General features: G+C 36.1%; 1 protein-coding gene across 1 annotated transcript in view; it reads left to right on the top strand.

Moving 5' to 3' along the window:
* Positions 1-24,108, top strand: part of LOC123557610 (exosome complex component RRP45-like) — a 42,401-nt gene that overhangs the window by 2,585 nt on the left and 15,708 nt on the right. Inside the window, exons 2-12 of the mRNA XM_053543961.1 lie at positions 3,418-3,512; positions 3,725-3,844; positions 3,968-4,070; positions 8,558-8,655; positions 9,655-9,694; positions 11,109-11,191; positions 14,936-15,068; positions 16,102-16,190; positions 17,466-17,636; positions 21,235-21,259; positions 23,152-23,311. Coding sequence (XP_053399936.1) covers positions 3,418-3,512; positions 3,725-3,844; positions 3,968-4,070; positions 8,558-8,655; positions 9,655-9,694; positions 11,109-11,191; positions 14,936-15,068; positions 16,102-16,190; positions 17,466-17,636; positions 21,235-21,259; positions 23,152-23,311 — 1,117 coding nt within the window. The remainder of the gene's footprint in view (positions 1-3,417; positions 3,513-3,724; positions 3,845-3,967; positions 4,071-8,557; positions 8,656-9,654; positions 9,695-11,108; positions 11,192-14,935; positions 15,069-16,101; positions 16,191-17,465; positions 17,637-21,234; positions 21,260-23,151; positions 23,312-24,108) is intronic.

The following is a 24,108-nucleotide window of genomic DNA, read 5'->3' on the forward strand; positions in this document are numbered from 1 at the left end:
TTCTAGGTCAGGTTCGAAACTGGGTCACGTTCCTTCAAAAACTAGGTCAGTAGTTCTAAAAATAGAAAAACCTTGTGACCTCTCTAGAGGCCATAATTTTCAATGGATCTTCATGAAAATTGGTCGGAATGTTCACCTTGATGATATCTAGGTCAAGTTCGAAACTGGGTCAGGTGCGGTCAAAAACTAGGTCAGTAGGTCTAAAAATAGAAAAACCTTGTGACCTCTCTAGAGGCCATATTTTTCATGAGATCTTCATGAAAATTGGTCAGAATGTTCACCTTGATGATATCTAGGTCAAGTTCGAAACTGGGTCATGTGCCGTCAAAAACTAGGTCAGGACCTCTAAAAATAGAAAAACTTTGTGACCTCTCTAGAGGCCATATATTTCAAAGATCTTCATGAAAATTGGTCAGAACGTTCACCTTGATGATATCTAGGTCAAGTTCGAAACTGGGTCACGTGCCATCAAAAACTAGGTCAGTAGGTCAAATAATAGAAAAACCTTGTGACCTCTCTAAAGGCCATATTTTTCATGGGATCTGTATGGAAGTTGGTCTGAATGTTTATCTTGATGATATCTAGGTCAAGTTCGAAACTGGGTCACGTGCGGTCAAAAACTAGGTCAGTAGGTTTAAAAATAGAAAAACCTTGTGACCTCTCTAGAGGCCATATATTTCATGAAATCTTCATGAAAATTGATCAGAATGTTCACCTTGATGATATCTAGGTCAAGTTCGAAAGTGGGTCACGTGCCATCAAAAACTAGGTCAGTAGGTCAAATAATAGAAAAACCTTGTGACCTCTCTAAAGGCCATATTTTTCAATGGATCTTCATGAAAATTGGTCAGAATGTTCATCTTGATGATATTAAGGTCAAGTTCGAAACAGGGTCATTTGTGGTCAAAAACTAGGTCAGTAGGTCTAAAAATAGAAAAACCTTGTGACCTCTCTAGAGGCCATACTTGTGAATGGATCTCCATAAAAATTGGTCAGAATGTTCATCTTGATGATATCTAGGTCAAGTTCGAAAGTGGGTCACGTGCCATCAAAAAGTAGGTCAGTAGGTCAAATAATGAAAAAACGTTGTGACCTCTCTAGAGGCCATATTTTTCATGGGATCTGTATGAAAGTTGGTCTGAATGTTTATCTTGATGATATCTAGGTCAAGTTTGAAACTGGGTCAACTGTGATCAAAAACTAGGTCAGTAGGTCTTGAAATAGAAGAACCTTGTGACCTCTCTAGAGGCCATACCCTTGAACGGATCTTCATGAAAATTGGTCAGAATGTTCACCTTGATGATATCTAGGTCAAGTTTGAAACTGGGTCACGTGCCTTTAAAAACTAGGTCAATAGGTCAAATGATAGAAAAACCTAGTGACCTCTTTAGAGACCATAATTTTCGATGGATCTTCATGAAAATTGGTCAGAATTTTTATATTGATAATATCTAGGTCAAGTTCAAAACTGGGTCACATGAGCTCAAAAACTAGGTCACTATGTCAAATAATAGAAAAAACGACGTCATACTCAAAACTGGATCATGTGGGAAGAGGTGAGCGATTCAGCACCATCATGGTCCTCTTGTTCTAATGACAGTTTACATTACTTCAGAGACTCATGATGCATAGCCTGAATAGGACTAAAATGATAATAATGCCGCAACAAACAATAAAGAAGAAAAAAAACAAGTAGAATCTGTCAGAAACAAATGTTACAAATTTATATATGTAACAAAAATTAAAAACAATATATTTTTCTGCATTTATTTTACTATCATTCAAGATTATGTAAATATTTATTATGTGTAAAAGTTACTAAATTCATATTTAATTTTCCGTCTTAAACAAAAGCAGTGATTGTTACAAAATATAATCTATTTATTATCATTAACAAATATCATCTAACAACATCGTGGAAAATGATAGTTTAAAAGTTTGTCCAGCATTTTCACTAGGTACATTAATGAAGTACGGTAGCTTAAAATGGGCTATAAAATTATAACCCATTATTTTTTTAAGTTATACTAAATCATGCAGATTTTCTTATTTTATCTGCCCTTTTTGCCAATTGTTAAGACATTTTATAAGCATTTTTTTACTAAAGTCTCATAAATATGTATACATAATCAGTTATTACATGTATATTCCATTCATGATTATATTCAAAAGATATGAACAAAATGCACCAAATATTCAACCATCTCAGTTAATATGCATTTTAGTGCCTTAAAAATAAACAAATTTTGAAACACTGGCCAGGTACATCATTTACTGTGAGATAAGAATGTGCAAATGCAATCCATACAGTAATTAACTCTATGTGCTATAGAATTCTACTGTCAGAAAATCTCTGAGCCATGAGTGTTTGTTACTAATAATAGGGATGACCGCATTGAGTGTGACGTAGTGATACCTGTAATCTGAAAATGTGCTATTACCAAGCATATATGTAGGTATGTCCTAAAAAACAACCTAAATTCCCAAGCATATGTGTTTGTAACCTGGGCTCATTGAAAATAGGATTAAACATGAAGTTTGATTATGATCTATATTGCTGTAACCTATGTAACCAGGTAACAAATAAACCAACCCATGGAAAATAGGTTGTTTTTGGACCATATATGATACCAGTTCCAATACAAGTTTTTGTTTTACAAAGCCAAGATAAATAAGAATTTACTAGTAATAGTCCCCTCTATATATGGAATGAACAAAAATAATAAAGGGAGTTAAAAATATGTTAATTTAATAGCCCTTCTGAATGTTATAATTATCCGTAAGTTTAAGACTCTCTTAGGAATGGGGGGCGGGGGTGCGATATAGGTGGATTTAACACACTTCATACTGTAGAGGGGACCAGATGCAAATTTACCAGTTAATGCCAGTTTACCTTCACCTGTTTGTGCTTCTATAAATCAAACATAAAACTGTTTTTATTTTTTAATTTTAATGCAAATTTTCTTGCCTACCATGTTGGGAAAGACAAGGTTATCCAAGTAGGAGATCACCTAAATATCACATATTGACATCATAACTTGACGTCATAGTGAATAAGTATAAGCAATTTTTTATTTATAATATCTTTGAAAATGGTGCAATAATATTAACAGTAGGCAAGAAAAATCATCAAACATGCCTGCCTGAGTAAGGCAGGTGTTTTCCAAACCTTCGGGACATCATGAATAAAACATCTTGCTAGCACTCAGTTTGCCATTCCGCTTTGCCAACGGGTACTGTATGGTATTTTGTTGCAAATGGTCAGACTCTGTACAGAAATGGTGGCTCAAGAAAGCTTGACTAAGTATGGAAGATGTAACTTTTAATACCATATCATTTGCTTTGTTTTCTGCTTTTTCTAGTCTTCTTTTCTATCACCCAAACACTTCCGCTTTTCATTTTGTGTTTACTCTTCAGAGAATAGATGGGCGACAAGCATATGATTACAGACATTTAAAAGTTAGCTTTGGTGTAGAAAGAGGATGTTGTCAAGTGGAAGTTGGAGAAACAAGGTAATTTTACATAAATCATGCTTGTCTTTTCAATTTCATCTATGGGCATCCATTTTCTCATATCTTAGATAGGCTTGCATATATGGGAGGCAACTTCAATTTTCTTGACTTGCACAATAGGTCTTTGTTACTTTGTTTGGCAAATTGTAGTCATGCAATTGTTTGATTCTTCATTACAGTATGATCATTTCAAGTTTTCATCTTTCTTATAGGGTGATGTCACAAGTGTCATGTCAAGTTGTTGAACCAAAGCAAGCTCGACCTGCTGACGGCATCCTGTATATCAATGTAGAACTGTCTCCAATGGCATGTCCAAGTTTTGAACCAGGGAGGTTAGTTTTGCTGATATGTAGTGTTTATTTTAGCAACTTTGGAATTTTATTCATGAACATCTCTGATTCTCAGTGGTAGATCAAACTATTATTTAAATCAGCTTTTGTTCTTCCACTTCACAGATTGTCTGATTTTGGTGTAGAGATTAACAGATTACTGGAAAGATGTCTGAAGGAATCAAGATGTATAGATACTGAATCTCTGTGTATTGTGGCTGGTGAAAAGGTATTCCTTTAATTTTTCCATTCCTGGTATATTTTTGTTTATTCACCGTAATGTTCAGTTCCACCCTACATTCTAGTCACTACGTTTCAGTGTGGAAAAATGTATATATTATAAGACCCTGTCAGGGAGGTCTTAACTTTATTGATGATCGGTTAATATTGTTATCAAGTGTTTAAATGGAGCCCCTGTGGCCAAGCAGGTTCAAACTTTGCTTCGAGTGTAGAATTCTTTTGTGTGGAAGGTCACTAAATGTAACCAGGTGCCTGTGCATGCCGGAAATAATGCCCAGACGGGCATCTGGGGTCTTCCTTCTCCATGAAGAACTGAAAAGTCATCATATGACTTATGATTGGGTCTGTGTGATTTTAAACCCATCAAAAACAAAAAAGTTTATAAAATAGGAAAAAAGAGTAGTGGTCTTTAAATTCACATGTTCTCTGTTGACAGGTGATCTTTAGTGCAGGTTGACTATATATCTTCATAAAAAAAATAATGATCTTTTATCTTAGTATTTGATACAAAATAGAAGGTTAGTATTCAGTACAAAAACATTTTTATGCCCCCACTTTGGGGGGCGCATATAGATTTGCCCTTGTCCGTCTGTCCGTCCTTCCTTCCGAGAATGTGTCGCGCCTAGCTCCAAAAGTATTTTACGTAGAGTCACAAAACTCTACAGGAATGTTGGTCAGCATGTGTAGTTGTGCACCTGGGGTTTCGCGTCCAGATTCATTCAGTCGTGTAGGAGTTATGGCCCCTGACTTTGTAAAAATTGGTCATTTTAATGTTGTGCCGCGCGTAGCTCCAAAAGTATTTGACCTAGAGTCACCAAAGTTTACAAGAATGTTGGTCAGCTTGTGCAGTTGTGCACCTGGGGTTTCGCCTCCGGATTCATTCAGTCTTGTAGGAGTTATGGCCCCTGACTTAGTTAAAAATTGGTCATTTTAATGTTGTTTCGCGCATAGCTCCGAAAGTATTTGACCTAGAGTCACCAAAGTTTACAGGAACAGCAGCCAAGAACTTCATGCCTGTCAACATACTTCTCAGACCACAGCATAGTCATCGTTGAGTTCAAGCAACATTAAAATGCGGTGATGGACAGGTATCTAAAAATCTCAAGAAAGCATATATGTTTATATGTACATTATATATGGTTATTTTTTGCATTTTTTTAGCTCACCTGTCACAAAGTGACAAGGTGAGCTTTTGTGATCACGCAGCGTCCGCCGTGCGTCCGTCCATCCGTAAACTTTTGCTTGTGACCACTAGAGGTCACATTTTTTGTGGGATCTTTATGAAAATTGGTCACAATGTTCATCTTGATGATATCTAGGTCAAGTTCGAAACTGGGCCACGTGCCTTCAAAAACTAGGTCAGTAGGTCTAAAAATAGAAAAACCTTGTGACCTCTCTAGAGGCCATATATTTCACAAGATCTTAATGAAAATTAGTCAGAATGTTCACCTTGATGATATCTAGATCAAGTTCGAAACTGGGTCACGTGCGGTCAAAAATTAGGTCAGTAGGTCTAAAAATAGAAAAACCTTGTGACCTCTCTAGAGGCCAAATATTTCATAAGATCTTTATGAAAATTGGTCAGAACGTTCACCTTGATGGTATCTAGATCAAGTTCAAAACTGGGTTACGTGCCTTCAAAAACTAGGTCAGTAGGTCAAATAATAGAAAAACCTTTCGACCTCGCTAAAGGCTATATTTTTCATGGAATCTGTATGAAAGTTGGTCTGAATGTTCATCTTGATGATATCTAGGTCAAGTTCGAAACTGGGTCACGTGCGTTCCAAAACTAGGTCAGTAGGTCTAAAAATAGAAAAACCTTGTGACCTCTCTAGAGGCCATATATTTCATGAGATCTTCATGAAAATTTGTCAGAATGTTGGCCTTGATGATATCTAGGTCAAGTTCGAAAGTGGGTCACGTGCCATCAAAAACTAGGTCAGTAGGTCAGATAATAGAAAAACCTTGTGACCTCTCTAGAGGCCATATTTTTCATGGGATCTGTATGAAAGTTGGTCTGAATGTTCATCTTGATGATATCTAGGTCAAGTTCGAAAATGGGTCACGTGCCGTCAAAAACTAGGTCAGTTGGTCAAATAATAGAAAAACCTTGTGACCTCTCTAAAGGCCATATCTTTCATGGGATCTGTATGAAAATTGGTCTGAATGTTCATCTTGATGATATCTAGGTCAGGTTTGAAACAGGGTCATGTGCAGTCAAAAACTAGGTCAGTAGGTCTTAAAATAGAAAAACCTTGTGACTTACTAGAGGCCATACTTGTGAATGGATCTCCATAAAAATTGGTCGGAATGTTCATCTTGATGATATCTAGGTCAAGTTCGAAAGTGGGTCACATGCCTTCAAAAAGTAGGTCAGTAGGTCAAATAATGAAAAAACGTTGTGACCTCGTTAGAGGCCATACCCTTGAATGGATCTTCATGAAAATTGGTCAGAATGTTCAGCTTGATGATATCTAGATCAAGTTTGAAACTGGGTCACGTGCCATAAAAAACTAGGTCAGTAGGTCAAATAATAAAAAAACCTTGCGACCTCTCTAGAGGCCATACTTTTCATGGGATCTGTATGAAAGTTGGTCTGAATATTCATCTTGATTATATCTAGATCAAGTTTGAAACTGGGTCAACTGCGGTCAAAAACTAGGTCAGTAGATCTAAAATTATTAAAATATTTTGACCTCTCTAGAGGCCATATTTTTCAATAGATCTTCATGAAAATTGATCTGAATGTTCACCTTGATGATATCTAGGTCAGTTTCGAAACTGGGTCACGTGCGGTCAAAAACTAGGCCAGTAGGTATAAAAATAGAAAAACCTTGTAACCTCTCTAGAGGCCATATTTTTCATGAGATCTTCATGAAAATTAGTGAGAATGTTCACCTTGATGATATCTAGATAAAGTTCAAAACAGGGTCACGTACCTTTGAAAACTAGGTCAATAGGTCAAATAATAGAAAAACCTTGTGACCTCTCTAAAGACCATATTTTTCAATGGATCTTCATGAAAATTGGTCAGAATTTTTATCTTGATAATATCTAGGTCAAGTTCAAAACTGGGTCACATGAGCTCAAAAACTAGGTCACTGTGTCAAATAATAGAAAAAACGACGTCATACTCAAAACTGGGTCATGTGGGAAGAGGTGAGCGATTCAGGACCATCATGGTCCTCTTGTTATTATTGGCCATTGGGAAAAAGCGAGACCACTTTTCTGTGGTACAACATGGATGGTACCTCCAATTTTTAGGTGTTTTTTGACATATCTATACCTTGTAAGAATTTTTAGCTCATCTGATTTTTTGAAAAAAAAAAGATGAGTTATTGTCATCACTTGAGCGGTTGTCGGCGTCTGCATCGGCGTTGCCTGGTTATGTTTTATGTTTAGGTCAGCTTTTCTCCTAAACTATCAAAGCTATTGCTTTGAAACTTGGAATTCTTGTTCACCATCATAAGCTGACCCTGTATAGCAAGAAACATAACTCCATCTTGCGTTTTGCAAGATTTATGGCCCCTTTTGTACTTAGAAAATATCAGATTTCTTGGTTAAGTTTTATGTTTAGGTCAACTTTTCTCCTAAACTATCAAAGCTATTGCTTTGAAACTTGCAACACTTGTTCACCATCATAAGCTGACCCTGTACAGCAAGCAACATAACTCCATCCTGCTTTTTGCAATAATTATTGCCCCTTTTGGACTTAGAAAATCATTTTCTTGGTTGAGTATTATGTTTAAGTCAACTTTTCTCATAAACTATCAAAGCTATTGCTTTAAAACTTGCAACAGTTTTTCACCATCATAAGTGGACAATGTACATCAAGAAACATAACTCTATCCTGCTTTTTGCAAGAATGATGGCCCTTTTTAGACTTAGAAAATCATGGGTAGGACAATATTTCTATTATACAAAAATATCAGATGAGCGTCAGCACCCGAAAGGCGGTGCTCTTGTTTTTCTTCTTTTTGGTTAAATTTCTTCCGTTTGTTGTTCCTGTCCTTTGGATTTAGATATTTTTTCTGAGGACCTTCTTGTCCTCAAGTGCAATGATAACAGGTGAGCAATATAGGACCATCATGGCCCTCTTGTTTAAAATAGCAACATATTGTTTTCCCAAAGTTGATCTGTGTCCTTTGTCATGTAGTGGGGGCATCTGTGTCCCATGGACACATTTCTGGTTTTCTTGAATAATGTTACACCAAATTATATTATATTAAACAAATCTGAAACTCTCTTAAGAACATAAGTGGAATCTCCCTAAATCTCATGAATACCAAAGAAATCTTACCTATCAATGAAGATTTTTTTTGTAATTTACTAAATATGTGCCAATGTATGATTTCATGGAAAACAACCAGTTACAAACTTATAATTCTGTTGTGCTACATATGTACATTTAAATTGATATAAAGCATTTCATATTGATTTTGTTATAGAATAAAAAAGTATTGAATTGTGTTACAGGTATGGGAAGTAAGGGTAGATGTGCATGCTTTAAACCATGATGGAAATTTGATAGATGCTTGCAGTATAGCAGCTATAGCATCGCTTGCTCACTTCAGGTTTGTCAAATATTCTTTTAAGTATATTAGAGCCGCACCAAGAGAAAACCATCATAGTGCATTTGCAACCAGCATTGATCCAGACCAGCCTGTGCATCTGCGCAATCTGGTCAGGATCCATGCTGTTCGCTTTCAAAGCCTATTGCAATTAGAGAAATTAGCGAACAGCATGGATCCTGACCAGACTGTGCGGATGCGCAGGCTGGTCTGGATCCATGCTGGTCGAAAATGCACTATGTTCGTTTTCTCATGGCGTGGCTCATTTACCTTATATGCAGAAGACAATAAAAGGTTCATTGTATGTACAGCATTCTCTATCATTAATCTGCAATCAACATTTTCCTGTATTAACTGTCAACATTATTTTCTAAAACTAGCTCAAAGAGTAAAATAGAATCTTTTTGAATTCATTTGGTGAAAAGTAGGCAGCACCCAGAATACCCACAGCCGTTAAAATAAGCATTTTTAAAAGTGACATTGTATAAGCAAATCTTTTACAAACCCTATTATTGTAGATGTTTCTAGGCCCACTTGCTCACCTTGTATAATCCAGGCCTGGCAAAGTCCACGAGTCAAATACAACATACCGGACAGAGCTACTGTTACAATAACCCTATTTTATTATACACCTAACCTTTAAGTGAGTTTTTGTGATGTTGTCTGAGAACATAACCCATGGCTGATACCCTTTTTTCAAGTCTAAAGTCTTGTATTGATCGAACCCGAAGGGCAACAGTTATTTCCTTTTTAAATTCTACAATTTGAAGCTGTTATTCTCATCCAAATATTTACAGTTGTAGGTCATTTTTTTTCCAGTGTTTAGGTCTTTAATTGTGCTTGACATCACATTCTTATGACATCAGTATACCATGTCATTGGTGGTGCTTTTGACTTTGTCCAACAGTTAACGTTTTATCATTAATCATATGACCCTGTTTAGACCAATGGAAAGGACTATATATATATAATTTGAGATTTAATAATAATTTGTTGTTACAGGAGGCCTGATATAACAGTGTCTGGAGATGAAATTACTATTGTGAGTATACTTCTTGTTTAGAAATGAAATTTTTCATATTACTTTCCAAAAGTACTACTGAAACATCTTATCTAATTTGTACCATGAATCTGAAGAGAAAATGTTAAAAAAACGTAGTTTAAATATTTACAGTGTAAAGACAGAGACTGTGGCTGCTGTATGTAAATTTGTTTCTGCAAAAATATGTTTCTAATGTAGCAGTGATTGAATTTATATTCACTTTGAAGTTATTCCCAATGAAATTCAAAGCATATGTATGTCCAAACTCGGGTGTACTATAAATGATCATTGGGGGTATTTTTACATGTATAGGGAAAAGAATGTATGACGATATGTTTGGTTAGCAAGAATCCAGTAAGTCATACACGGCTAGGCAATTAAGGCTGCTGACTTACATTCACTTGCACCTCACCCCAAAGGGTGTAAAACATTTTCATGTGAGGAAGTCACCCGGTTGGCTTATGGAAGATAATGATTCTACCAGGTACCAAGGTACATACTTGTATCTTAAAATAAGCCTTCTTTTACCATTTGAAGCTGGAAAGTTGCCATATTTATGATATTACCATTGTCTATCCTAAGTCAATATGATTTTATCCTATAAATAAATAAATAGTAAAATGAGCCGCGCCATGAGAAAACCAACATAGTGGCTTTGCAACCAGCATGCGCATCAGCGCAGTCTGGTCAGGATCCATGCTGTTCGCTAACGGGTTCTCTACTTGCAATAGGGTTTGAAAGCGAACAGCATGGATCCTGACCAGACTGTGCGGATGCGCAGGCTGGTCTGGATCCATTCTGGTCGCAAAGCCAATTTGTTGGTTTTCTCATGGCACGGCTCAGATCTGTGAAAAGATTCTTTGGAAGCATAGAACACAAACAAGAAACTCCGTTTGAATGAGTCTGTTCCTGAGAGGTAATGAAATATGTATCAGCCATCATGCCCATTAGCTCTAGCGTTTGTGGAACTCTATTATAGTAAAAATGAATCCCAAAGGATCTGAAAATATAGAAACACACTATATAGAGTGTACCTTGCAACTGAGATACATGAAGAAATTGGCATTGTCATTGCACTGGTAGATATTGCTGTAGATATTTAATTGCCTTTTATTTTATGACTTGATATCTATAAGCCTCATTTGTGTCATAAAGAACACACATCTCACTTCTTCCAGGGTACAAGTTTCAACAGTCACGTTTGTTGTAAATGTATGAATCACACAAGGAATATGGTGTTACCTGTCTTGTAAAACACTTTCAGGAGGATTAACATTTAGTTGTAGATAAATTGACTTCTTGCAAATAGAAATAAAAGTATTGGCCTTTTTTGGAGGTGTTTGATTTTTGAGATTTAACAGAAGTTTTCCAATATAAAGTTATTGTAGGTCTTTATGTCTTCTTTCATTTACAGCATCCTGCCTCCGAGAAAGATCCTGTTCCACTCAGTGTTCATCACATGCCTATCTGTGTTTCTTTTGCCTTCTTTGAACAAGGGTAAGTTACCTGGCATGGGATGCATAATTTTCCTATCCATGGTCATGAATCATACCACAAGGACTGGATTATACTAATTAGGATTTTTAATTATACCTATTGATTTACAAATTTTGCAGACCAGCTTCAGAACAATTTGAAAACGCTATCTTTCCACTGGTCAGAATTTCAAAACTATGCTGAGAAACAATTAACAATCCTAATTAGGTCCAAACCAGCATACTGTAAAATCATTAAATTTTGTGGGCATGAAATTTCGTGGTTTTGATCAAAACGGCAATTTCGTGGGGATATGAATTCGCGGATATCAACATTTGAACATAAAATGAATGGGAATTTTACTTGTTAGTTGGGATTAAATTTTGTGGATTAACTCAACCACGAAATCCACGAAAATTAGTCCCCCACGAATATTAATGATTTCACAGTATTCTAGGTCCTTATGGTCCTTGTGATATGATTCATGACCATGTTGTACTAATTTTTCCAGAAAACTGATTCATGTGATTTATATAAGCATCAAACTTTCTTTGCAATCGTGCTAAAATAAGTCAGTATTTAAATTAAAATGTTAAAAATTGGGGCTTTTGTGGCTGAATGAATAAGTTTGCCGACTTTAAATCACTTGCTCCTCACTGCTGCAGGTTCAGAATCTCTCTTGGTGTGTAGAATTCTTTGTATTTTGTGAAGAAGTCTTCTAGCTAGCTTGCAGAAGGTCAATGGTTCTGGGCATATGCCCGTTTGTACCTGAAAAAACTGTTACGTGGGGTAACTGCAGTCTTTCTCAGCTATGATAAGCTGGAAAGTCCCATATGATCTACAATTGTTGTAAGTTAAAAAGGAAAGAACCCAAATTAATGCAGAAATGATGCACTGCTGTTACTGTATATCGAGGGTTTAAAGCCAGAACGGTATAAGTCCACGTTTTACTGAAAATCACTTTTTTAGACTTTTTAATACCATTTTTAAAGCTCCTTCTTTTGCCCTTATCTCTGGCACCATATAAGGTATAAAACCTAAGATATTAAAGGGAACCATATCGCAATAAGTGCTTATCATCAGTATTATTGTATGCCAGAACGTTATAAGTGCATTAACTTGAAAACCAGAAGGATTTAAGTGCACTTAGTTCCTTCTGGCGGTATACATTTTGATATATTATGTAAGGTAAATAATGTGCCAAAACGATACAAGTGCACGTAAACCATTCTAGAAGTAACACATTATGTTAATAATTCAAGGCACAAATGAAATATGATCACTTAATACATTCTGGAATTAACACCTTTGGTTAATTAGGAAAGAAAATACTTTCAGAACTTGTATCCACAAGGTATATAAATGTTAATTGTAAATGGAAAGTAATATTTTTATTAAGGTTTTATGTTATATTCATGTGAAAACTTATATTGTTCCTTGCTAAAATGGTGAAAACTCCAGATTTAACAGTATTCTGCCATATTCGTATATATTAAATAGTAATGGCAAAGAAAAGTATTAAAACTATGAGAGGGAATTATAAAAGGAGGTAAACAATCAGTTTTTTGTCAAGCTTGTGCTGTGAACAAAAAAAAAAAAGACAGAACAGATGACAAAACTGTTGAGACTGTTTAATCAGGAACATAGTAAAATGAAAACCAGAGATAGAGAAAAAAAATCAAACAAATTGAGCACAAAACAAAACCAACCATCTGCAGTCAAAGTAGTTTTACTGATTCCATGTTCCATTGTCAACCAAGTTTATTACATGTATAAAGAGAGAATTAGGTTGATACAATTTGTTTTTCTTCTCTTTGCCTAATTTAAGTTCAACATGAAATTTGTGGAAAATATCTGAAGAATAAAGAATAAAGAAGCTCTTGTGAACTTTGAAGTTGGCATACATGTACATAAAATAATTTACTTGGACAGTAATGCATATGTTTTTTCATTGTGATTGTTGTGAAGGTGAGAATTGTTGCTATAACATTAAAGTAGGAGACAATAAAAATTGATAATTATTTTTACAGAATTTCCATTTAGTGACAATAGTGTTTAGTTGGTATAATTCAACGTCAATTAGTGAGGCATGACTTATCCGCTATCCTCCGCCTTTACCCCAGTATTGTTATGAGCTAAAAGTTCAGACACACTTCAATGCATAATGTTGATCTATATTTGTTTGTCAGAAAATACTGTTGTTTATTTAATAACACTGATAATAATTTTAATGAAAACAATAAGAGAAATATTATTCAGTTTGTTTAATTTTAAATTTCACTTCCACCGTTTCAGTTTATCAGTTGTTAAAACTCGAAGTTCTATTTTGTTGAATTTTGGATATAAAATAGTTTAATATAGTACTTAAAGTTAGTTCATTGATTATTTTCACTTTATCAAAATAGGAACCACACAATTTCTTCAAATATTAACTTAAAAGTTACCCTTGTTGATATTTTCTTCAGTAGAGGGTATTCTAATCAAGGGGATTTTGATAGCCCCGACATTTTCAAGAAGGGGATTATGATACCCCTGCTATTTTTAAAGAGGGGAATATGATACCCCTGCAAAAGTATGAATGGGATTTTGTAACATACTGTCTTTTTCCAGAGAAGGGAATTTTGATCACGGAGATTTTTATAAACACTTGGCATGCAAAAGGCATGCAAAAGAAAAATACAATAACATAGAAACCATTGAGCAAGTTTTAAGTAAGCGAACTTATGCAAATGGATAATGACTGTAAATGGAGTAGTAGTATAAACAAGGCAATAAAAGAGCAAGGAAAGCAACTCCAGTAAGTGTTACTGTATTCATACCCTGTCAGTCGGATAGAATTGTGAGAATGGCAAAAACAAAAAATCCTTGTGTTGTAGCACATTTACCAGTGAGAATTTCTTTCCATAAAGAGCATTACAAAGTATGAAGTTCAAAAAAAAAGCTTGGATAAAAAGGGACAGAAAAGTGGGAAAAAAAACTAAAAGGTTAAAATTTAAAGACGGTAAACCTGCAAATGAATATGTTTAATACAGTTTCGATGACCTACATTTCCAATGTATAAAACAGAAATCAAGAAAAGAAGCTTCTATAAAATCTTCCATTATACAAAAAAGACTGCCTATCAGAACCAGACATGTTGAAAAGTAAGTGATGAGTCTGATATTGAATAGTTATTATAAGTACAATAGTTGTTTTGATTTAAGAGGTACTATATAGAAAAAGATGGGAAAACGTTCTTTTAATAATATCTAGAATGGATTGTTGAAATTTTGTGTAGTGTAATTGTTATACAATTTTAAACATATTTTGTAATTTTATAACATTTTACTCAACATTTCTATTTGTACTAAGTGCACATATTTCCTTAGTCTTTGTAAATCATGTCATAAGATTTAACAGTTTTGTTATAAGTGCACTTGTGACAGTATGGCATCGAATAAAACCAACATTATTGCAATATTTTAGAGAACTAAGTGCACTTAACACATTTGAACCCTCGAATTATTTTCCATTTTGTTGTATGCCAGATTGAGTTAAGTACAATTTTAACTATAAAACCAATTTAATTTATGAGTAGTCCTTTTATATTCTTCATACATTGTAACAACATTATTGTCTATAATATAACGAAATCTTATCTAAATATTCTGATTCAGTAAAAAGTTTTATGTGTCTAAAACCTTCTTTTGCGTTTTTCTCCACTATTTGAAAAATGGACTTATACCGTTCTGGCTTTAACCCCTCGATATATTAACTGTTTTTCAGAAAATTTCTGCTTGTTGACCCGACAGACAAAGAAGAGAAAGTGATGGATGGACGTATGGTGATAGGGATGAATAAACATAGAGAAATATGTACATTACAGATTACTGGACAGATGTTGCTTTTAAAAGATCAGGTGATTTAGTTTATACTAATTTTTTAAGGTTGATTGTTAAGCAAGTTCTACAGCTGATATTATTCACTCTCAATACCTCATTTCTGATGGAATCTTTCGCCATGAGGGTATGAGAGAAGAGAATCCAGTTTCACCCCTTTTAATGCTGAGAGCCAAGCAAGGAAACTGGTAAAAAAATTTCTTGTCTGGTATGACACGGCTGGGGGTTCGAAACCATGACCTCCCGCACTTGAAGTGGACGCTCGCCACTAGGCTATTGAGGCGGTTGATCAGGTATTCATTACAGTCCCTCTTTTTGTTGAGCCCGGCGGAAGTGAAGACATAGTCGTCCAAATGGCTGTTTGGTGTATGTGCTTGCGTGTGTCCGCTGGATTTAAGTGTCTGGACCATAACTTTGACATTAATGGAGCAATCTGTCAATGTTAACCTCAGTGAGACGGAGTGTCATGCACAGACCTCAGGTTCCTATCTCAAAGGTCAAGGTCACAGTTGGAGGTCAAAGGTCATGTCAGATCTTGACAGCTTGTCCAAACCATAACTTTGACATGCATGGAGCAATCTTGTTTATATTTGGTGTGAATCTTAACCTCAGTGAGACAGAGTGTCATGCACAGACCCAATTTCCTATCTCAAAGGTCAATGTCACAGTTGGAGGTCAAAGGTCATGTTAGATTTTGACAGCTTGCGGGCTCGACATGTTGCCCATGGCCATCTAGTTAACCATAAAACATAATGTGTAGTTTGAAAATGAAATAGAAGAAATGCTAAAAAGGAAAAAAAATATTGATGTAATATAGCAGGTATTTAAGTGAACCTTATATAATAATAATTAAATATGGAGTTAAATATTTTGCTTTTATAACATAATGTGAATTTTGACATCTCTAATGTGTACTGAAATGGGGAATTAAATCTCTCACATATATGTACCTATACAAATATGATATAACAGACTGTGAAATATAGCATATGGTCGTAATTTTGTCATTGTGTTTCTAGTATCGTATTTATTCCAAATTTTTTGCTTTCTCAGGTTTTAAGGTGTTCCAATATAGCAGTTGTTAAAGTGACAGAAATTACAGAGCTGATACATAAAGCACTTGAAAATGACAGACAAGAAAGGTAGGTAGAAAATATACATACAGTACTTTAATTAATTGAGCTTAGTCATCACAACAAGTTTGTCTCAATGCTCAAAGCTATGTTGTCAGTCAAAAATACCTTTAATTTTAAATTAAATTTTCCCCTAAGCCACCAGGCCACCAGGCCTGCTCCATCCAAATGTCAGAGGAATGTTTCTTATAAATTGCTATATAGGAAACATTAAATTTAATATGCTCTTCATCTGCAAGCCTGCTTTCAAAGTAATTTGTCACCTGTTTGAATTTTGGAATTCAAGTTAGCAGTGTAGGTGCATCATGGCCACCTTGTTATAGTTGACAGCTCACTGGATTTATGAAACCAAGTTCCTTGAACCAGTTAAAACTTAAATGCATTATTTAAATATAAAGTTTTGATAATTTTTATCAGGAACTGCAACTAAATCAGTATGAATGGTGCACAACTAAGTATGATCTTTAAGCTTGACTTATCAAGGAAAAAGAAGGGCTGTTTTACTTGCTGTGACATAGCTATCACCATTGTAGCAGGTTAAATTTTGTGGCAAGATTTTAGGTTTCACTGTATCCCCTCAACTACTGCCCCTAGTACTTTCAAACCTTGCATAAAGTTTGAACTTTGTACATGGCAGACATCTTGTAGTTAAGGGTCAGATACCAAAAGGTTCAAGGTTAAATGTACATGTATAGTGTCAGTGGCTTAAGTTTTATGGCAAATGTCTTATTTTCTCTTATTTCTTCCTAAATAATGCCTCTATACTATTTAACATCATATAAGGATTGATCTTAGTAAGGGGCAGATATTGTTTGATTAAGTGTCTTTTGCCTCAAAGGTCAAGGTCACTGGGGTCAGATTCTGGAGTAGTATTGTTGAACGTTTTTTGCAAGATTCTGAATTTCTCTGTCTGTTTTGTGTAATCTTTTATACACACTCTGCAATGTCCGCACTCACACCCCTTCCCCCATACACACACCCTTAGAAAATGTCAGTTTTACATTTCATTCACCAACTTGCATGCTACTTCATCCTGCCCCACACCCCTACCCCAAATTTCTACCTCCTCCCTTATTAACCCATAACTGCTTACCCCACACCTCTTCTTCAGTAAAAGGGTGCCTCTGTGGCAATGTGGTTAAGTTTGCTGACTTCAAACCAGCACTTACAGGCTAGGGCACTCCACTTCAGGGATGTTAGTCATTTATTAATAATAACATCTCTTATTTGCATATTTTTGTGTTATTTCCTGAAAGTCCTGAACATATAGTTAACTTTTTTCAGGTCCAAGGGAGGTAAATTTGGGTTTGCCGAATCAGTATGCAAGAACAAACTGACGACCAATCAGAAAACAACAGAGCCAGTTGACATGGATACTGTAGAAGGTCAAATGGCTTCAGCATACCTACAGGGATCAGATGATAGTGATACAAGCAGTGATATTACCTCATCAGAGTATCCTATATATTGAATTGATTGCATATTCTCTTTTTTTTCCATGATTTTTAGCTCATCTGATTTTTTGAAATAAAAAATAAATGAGTTATTGTCATCACTTGATCGGCGTCGGCGTTGCCTGATTAGTTTTATATTTAGGTCAGCTTTTCTCCTAAACTATCAAAGCTATTGCTTTGAAACTTGGAACACTTGTTCACCATTATAGGCTGACCCTGTACAGCAAGAAACATAACTCCATCCTGCTTTTTGCAAGATTTATGGCCCCTTTTGTACTTAGAAAATATCAGATTTCTTGGTTAAGTTTTATGTTTAGGTCAACTTTTCTCCTAAACTATGAAAGCTATTGCTTTGAAACTTGCAACACTTGTTCACCATCATAAGCTGACCCTGTACATCAAGAAACATAACTCCATCCTGCTTTTTGCAAGAATTATTGCCCCTTTAGGACTTAGAAAATCAGTTTTCTTGGTTAATTTTAAGCTCACCTGTCACAAAGTGACAAGGTGAGCTTTTGTGATCGCGCGGTGTCCGTCGTCCGTCGTCCGTCCGTCCGTCCGTGCGTGCGTGCGTCCGTAAACTTTTGCTTGTGACCACTCTAGAGGTCACATTTTTCATGGGATCTTTATGAAAGTTGGTCAGAATGTTTATCTTGATGATATCTAGGTCAAGTTCGAAACTGGGTCACGTACCTTCGAAAACTAGGTCAGAGGGTCAAATAATAGAAAAACCTTGTGACCTCTCTAGAGGCCATATATTTCACAAGATCTTCATGAAAATTGGTCAGAATGTTCACCTTGATGATATCTAGGTCAAGTTCGAAACTGGGTCACGTGCCATCAAAAACTAGGTCAGTAGGTCTAAAAATAGAAAAACCTTGTGACCTCTCTAGAGGCCATATATTTCACAAGATCTTCATGAAAATTGGTCAGAACGTTCACCTTGATGATATCTAGGTCAGTTTCGAAACTGGGTCACGTGCCTTCAAAAACTAGGTCAGTAAGTCAAATAATAGAAAAACCTTGTGACCTCTCTAGAGGCCATATTTTTCATGGGATCTGTATGAAAGTTGGTCAGAATGTTAATCTTGATGATATCTAGGTCAAGTTTGAAACTGGGTCACGTGCGGTCAAAAACTTGGTCAATAGGTCAAAAAATAGAAAAACCTTGTGACCTCTCTAGAGGCCATATATTTCATGAGATCTTCATGAAAATTGGTCAGAATGTTCAGCTTGATGATATCTAGGTCAAGTTCGAAAGTGGGTCACGTGCCTTCAAAAACTAGGTCAGTAAGTCAAATAATAGAAAAACCTTGTGACCTCTCTAGAGGCCATATTTTTCATGGGATCTGTATGAAAGTTGGTCTGAATGTTCATCTTGATGATATCTAGGTCAAGTTCGAAAGTGGGTCACGTGCCTTCAAAAACTAGGTCAGTAGGTCAAATAATAGAAAAACCTTGTGACCTCTCTAAAGGCCATATTTTTCATGTGATCTGTATGAAAATTAGTCTGAATGTTCATCTTGATGATATCTAGGTCAAGTTCGAAACTGGGTCAACTGCGGTCAAAAACTAGGTCAGTAGGTCTAAAAATAGAAAAACCTTGTGACCTCTCTAGAGGCCATACTTGTGAATGGATCTTCATGAAAATTGGTCAGAATGTTCACCTTGATGATATCTAGGTTAAGTTTGAAACTGGGTCACGTGCCTTAAAAAAACTAGGTCAGTAGGTCAAATAATAAAAAAAACCTTGTGACCTCTCTAGAGACCATACTTTTCATGGGATCTGTATGAAAGTTGGTCTGAATGTTATCTTGATGATATCTAGGTCAAGTTTGAAACTGGGTCACGTGCGGTAAAAAACTAGGTCAGTAGGTCTAAAATTATTAAAATCTTTCGACCTCTCTAGAGGCCATATTTTTCAATGGATCTTCATGAAAATTGATCTGAATGTTCACCTTGATGATATCTAGATCAGTTTCGAAACCGGGTCACGTGCGGTCAAAAACTAGGCCAGTAGGTATAAAAATAGAAAAACCTTGTGACCTCTCTAGAGGCCATATTTTTCATGAGATCTTCATGAAAATTAGTGAGAATGTTCACCTTGATGATATCTAGGTAAATTTTCAAAACAGGGTCACGTACCTTTGAAAACTAGGTCAATAGGTCAAATAATAGAAAAACCTTGTTTCCTCTCTAGAGACCATATTTTTCAATGGATCTTCATGAAAATTGGTCAGAATTTTTATCTTGATAATACCTAGGTCAAGTTCAAAACTAGGTCACTATGTCAAATAATAGAAAAAACGACGTCATACTCAAAACTGGGTCATGTGGGAAGAGGTGAGCGATTCAGGACCATCATGGTCCTCTTGTTATGTTTAGGTAAGCTTTTCTCCTAAACTATCAAAGCTATTGCTTTAAAACTTGCAACACTAATTTTGTTCACCATCATAAGCTGACCCTGTACAGCTAGAAACATAACTCCATCCTGCTTTTTGCAAGATTTATGGCCCCTTCTGGACATAGAAAATATCAGATTTCTTGGTTAAGTTTTCTGTTTAGGTCACTTTTTTCTCTTAAACTATCAAAGCTTTTGCTTTGAAACTTGCAACACTTGTTCACCATCATAAGCTGACCCTGTACAGCAAGAAACATAACTCCATCCAGCTTTTTGCAATAATTATTGCCCCTTTTGGACTTAGAAAATCAGTTTTCTTGGTTGAGTATTATGTTTAAGTCAGCTTTTCTCATAAACTATCAAAGCTATTGCTTTAAAACTTGCAACAGTTTTTCACCATCATAAGCGGATGCTGTAATCAAGAAACATAACTCTGTCCTGCTTTTTGCAAGAATGATGGCCCCTTTTAGACTTAGAAAATCAAGGGTAGGCCAATATTTCTATTATACAAAAATATCAGATGAGCGTCAGCACCCGCAAGGCGGTGCTCTTGTTTCTAAGAATGTTTTAACAGTACAGTAACACACTGAGAGCAAAAAGGTCCACATGAGATTAGCAAGATGCTTGAGTAATCCAGGGGTTTTTGGGAAAAATAAGGAGAACTTCAGGGACTACATGGATAAATTGGTTGGGACCCAAGTACTCAATCCATGGTCACTGGAACAAGCTGTTTTTCATTGCATGGTTCATTTATGTCTTGATAAAAAATTTAATAGTTCCATTTTCACATACTCAATGATTTCACAAGCTTTACAGTTAGTTGGGCATCCTACAAAAAAACAACAACAACAACAAACACACTCTTAGTAAGCTTTCACCATTACATGAAAATTACTGACTGTTTTCCTAGTCTACTGGAAACAACAGGCTCTTTTAGGTTCTGTGAAATCATTAATATTTATAGGGGAATATTTTTTGTGGATTTCAGGTTTGAGTAAATCCATGAAATTTAACCTAAACAAATGGGTAATATTCATATTATTTCATATTCAAAATTTATATCCCCGCAAAATATCCATTTCTGCTTAAACCATGAAATTTCATGCCCACAGAATTAAATAATTTCACAGTAATACAATATAGCTAGGAAAATTTATCTAATGATAAAAGTTCATTTCCTTTCCTTAACAATAAACAGAGATGGCGATTCTGTTATAATAATGGTGAGTAAATTATTTTTATGCCCCCAAAGGGAGGCATATTAGTTTTCAACTGTCCGTCCGTTCGTTCGTTCGTTAGTTCGTTCGTTCGTTAGTCACAACGTTAACTTTTTGCATGAAGGCACTTTACTTGCGAACCACTGCACCAAGGACCTTCAAACTTCACATGCTGATAGTACTTATTGAGTATACCACCCCTACTGACTTTGGGGTCACCAGGTCAAAGGTCAAGGTCACAGGGGCCAACGTTAACTTTTTGCATGAAGGCACTTTACTCGCGAACCATTGCACCCAGGACCTTCAAACTTCACATGCTGATAGTACTTATTGAGTACACCACTCCTACTGACTTTGGGGTCACCAGGTCAAAGGTCAAGGTCACAGGGGCCAACATTAACTTTTTGCATGAAGGCACTTTACTCGCGAACCACTGCACCCAGGACCTTCAAACTTCACTTGCTGATAGTACTTATTGAGTACACCACCCCTACTGATTTTGGGGTCACCAGGTCAAAGGTCAAGGTCACAGGGGCCAACGTTAACTTTTTGCATGAAGGCACTTTACTCGCGAACCACTGCACCCAGGACCTTCAAACTTCACTTGCTGATAGTACTTGTTGAGTACACCTCTCCTACTGACTTTGGGGTCACCAGGTCAAAGGTCAAGGTCACAGGGGCCAACGTTAACTTTTTGCATGAAGGCACTTTACTCCCGAGCCACTGCACCCAGGACCTTCAAACTTCACGTGGTGATAGTACTTATTGAGTACACCACACCTTATGACCTTGGGGTCACCAGGTCAAAGGTCAAGGTCACAGGGGCCAACGTTAACTTTTTGCATGAAGGCACTTTACTCGCGAACCACTGCACCCAGGACCTTCAAACTTCACATGCTGATAGTACTTATTGAGTACACCACTCCTACTGACTTTGGGGTCACCAGGTCAAAGGTCAAGGTCACAGGGGCCAACATTAACTTTTTGCATGAAGGCACTTTACTCGCGAACCACTTCACCAAGGACCTTCAAACTTTACCTGCTGATAGTACTTATTGAGTACACCAACCCTACTGACTTTGGGGTCACCAGGTCAAAGGTCAAGGTCACAGGGGCCAACGTTATCTTTTTGCATGAAGGCACTTTACATGCGAACCACTTCACCCAGGTCCTTCAAACTTCACTTGCTGATAGTACTTATTGAGTACACCACCCCTACTGACTTTGAGGTCACCAGGTCAAAGGTCAAGGTGCTGCGGGGGCATTTGTCACCATTAGTGACAGCTCTTGTTTATTGAGAGCAGCCTTGTTGTTATAAACTTCATGAAAATCTTGCAGAGAGGGATTTCCCTTAAAGTTTAACAGTAAATTTGTTGCATTTAGCCTGTTTTATGTAAACTGAAGAAAATCAGATACTAGTAGGTTTTTCTGAATTTTAAAGCCTGCAGAACGCTGCAAATATAGTATTTTTTTGCAGTAGCAATGCTTATAGCAATTACACTGTCTGTCTGTCTGTCTCAACTGGCAGTGAATTTTAAGGAATACATGTATTGGGCATATTTATAAATTATGAAATATGCCAAGTGCAAGAGTTGGGTGTGTCCCTTCAAGGTCACTTTGTAAGTTCTCATTTGCTAATGTTTTGTGTGCTTTAAGTGTCAAAATGCAAAGTGAAACCTTGATTTTTGATATCTCAGGAGAGCAGAATTAATACCGTAATTTAGGCAGGAATTATTTTTGCCACCTACCATTTACTTTGTAAATCAGCTTTTCTAAATCAACAATCATTTCAACATGTTTTGGTCTAAGTTGAACACAATATAGAAGATTGTTGCACTGCATTAAAAAGTTGATGCTCCATTTTGTTTTGTTTCAATTAAGGCATTTTTCTGTAACAGGAGAGTGGTGTAGGAGGTATAGGGATGGCCGGTAAAAGCATTGGGATGGGTGCTAAAAGCACCTGGGATGTGGATGATGAAATGAAGGAATTGAAAGATGAAGAAACCAAACAATCTACACAGAAATTACAGAAGAGTCATACTACCAAACATGTAGATGGTATTTATTTTGAAATTTATAGAATAACTTATTATTGGGGTTTTAAAAAGTTTAGACACAGAGGTTTTAATGTTTTGAAGAAAATGGAAGGCTATTGTACTTGTCCATTTGTCTCTGTTGCCACTGGTCACCATTGCCTTAAGGTTAATGTTTTATGATAGATTTCTCAATTTCAGTCTTCTTAACTACTGCCCCTATTAACATCAAATCCCACACTGATAAGGTTTAATCTCAGTAAGTGGTTAAAGTTCATATACCTCGAACGGCAAGGTCACAGGGGTCAGATATTGTAATAAAGTTGGATAAAATTTTATGAAAACCTTCTCAATTTCACTTTATCTTTTTAATTATTACCTCTATAACCGTCAAATCTTGTATATAAGTATTGGTCTTGGTAGCGGCAGACACCTTTGGTTAAAGGACAGGTGTCCCAAAGGTCAAGGTATTTGTAGTCAAATACAGTAATAGTATTTGTAAAAGTTTCATGACAAGCTTTGCAAATTCACCATATCTTCTTAGCTACTGCCCCAACAATCATCAGACCTCACATAAGGGTTGTTCCTGATAAGAGGCAGACATTTTCTGGTAAAGGTCAGGTATCCCAAACAACAAGATATTGTAATAGTGTTGGTTAAAGATTTATGACAAGGTGCCCAATTTCACCATATCTTCTTAACCTCTGCCCCTTTAATGATTACCAGACTTTGGGATATTTTCTTGTTGGCAAATGTTCGCCCTTTTAACCCAAAATGTAGTGGTTTTATTTTGACGTGTGTATTTTTCGCCATCTTACATAG

This window comes from Mercenaria mercenaria, chromosome 5, assembly GCF_021730395.1.
Source record: "Mercenaria mercenaria strain notata chromosome 5, MADL_Memer_1, whole genome shotgun sequence".
Classification (NCBI taxonomy): domain Eukaryota; kingdom Metazoa; phylum Mollusca; class Bivalvia; order Venerida; family Veneridae; genus Mercenaria; species Mercenaria mercenaria.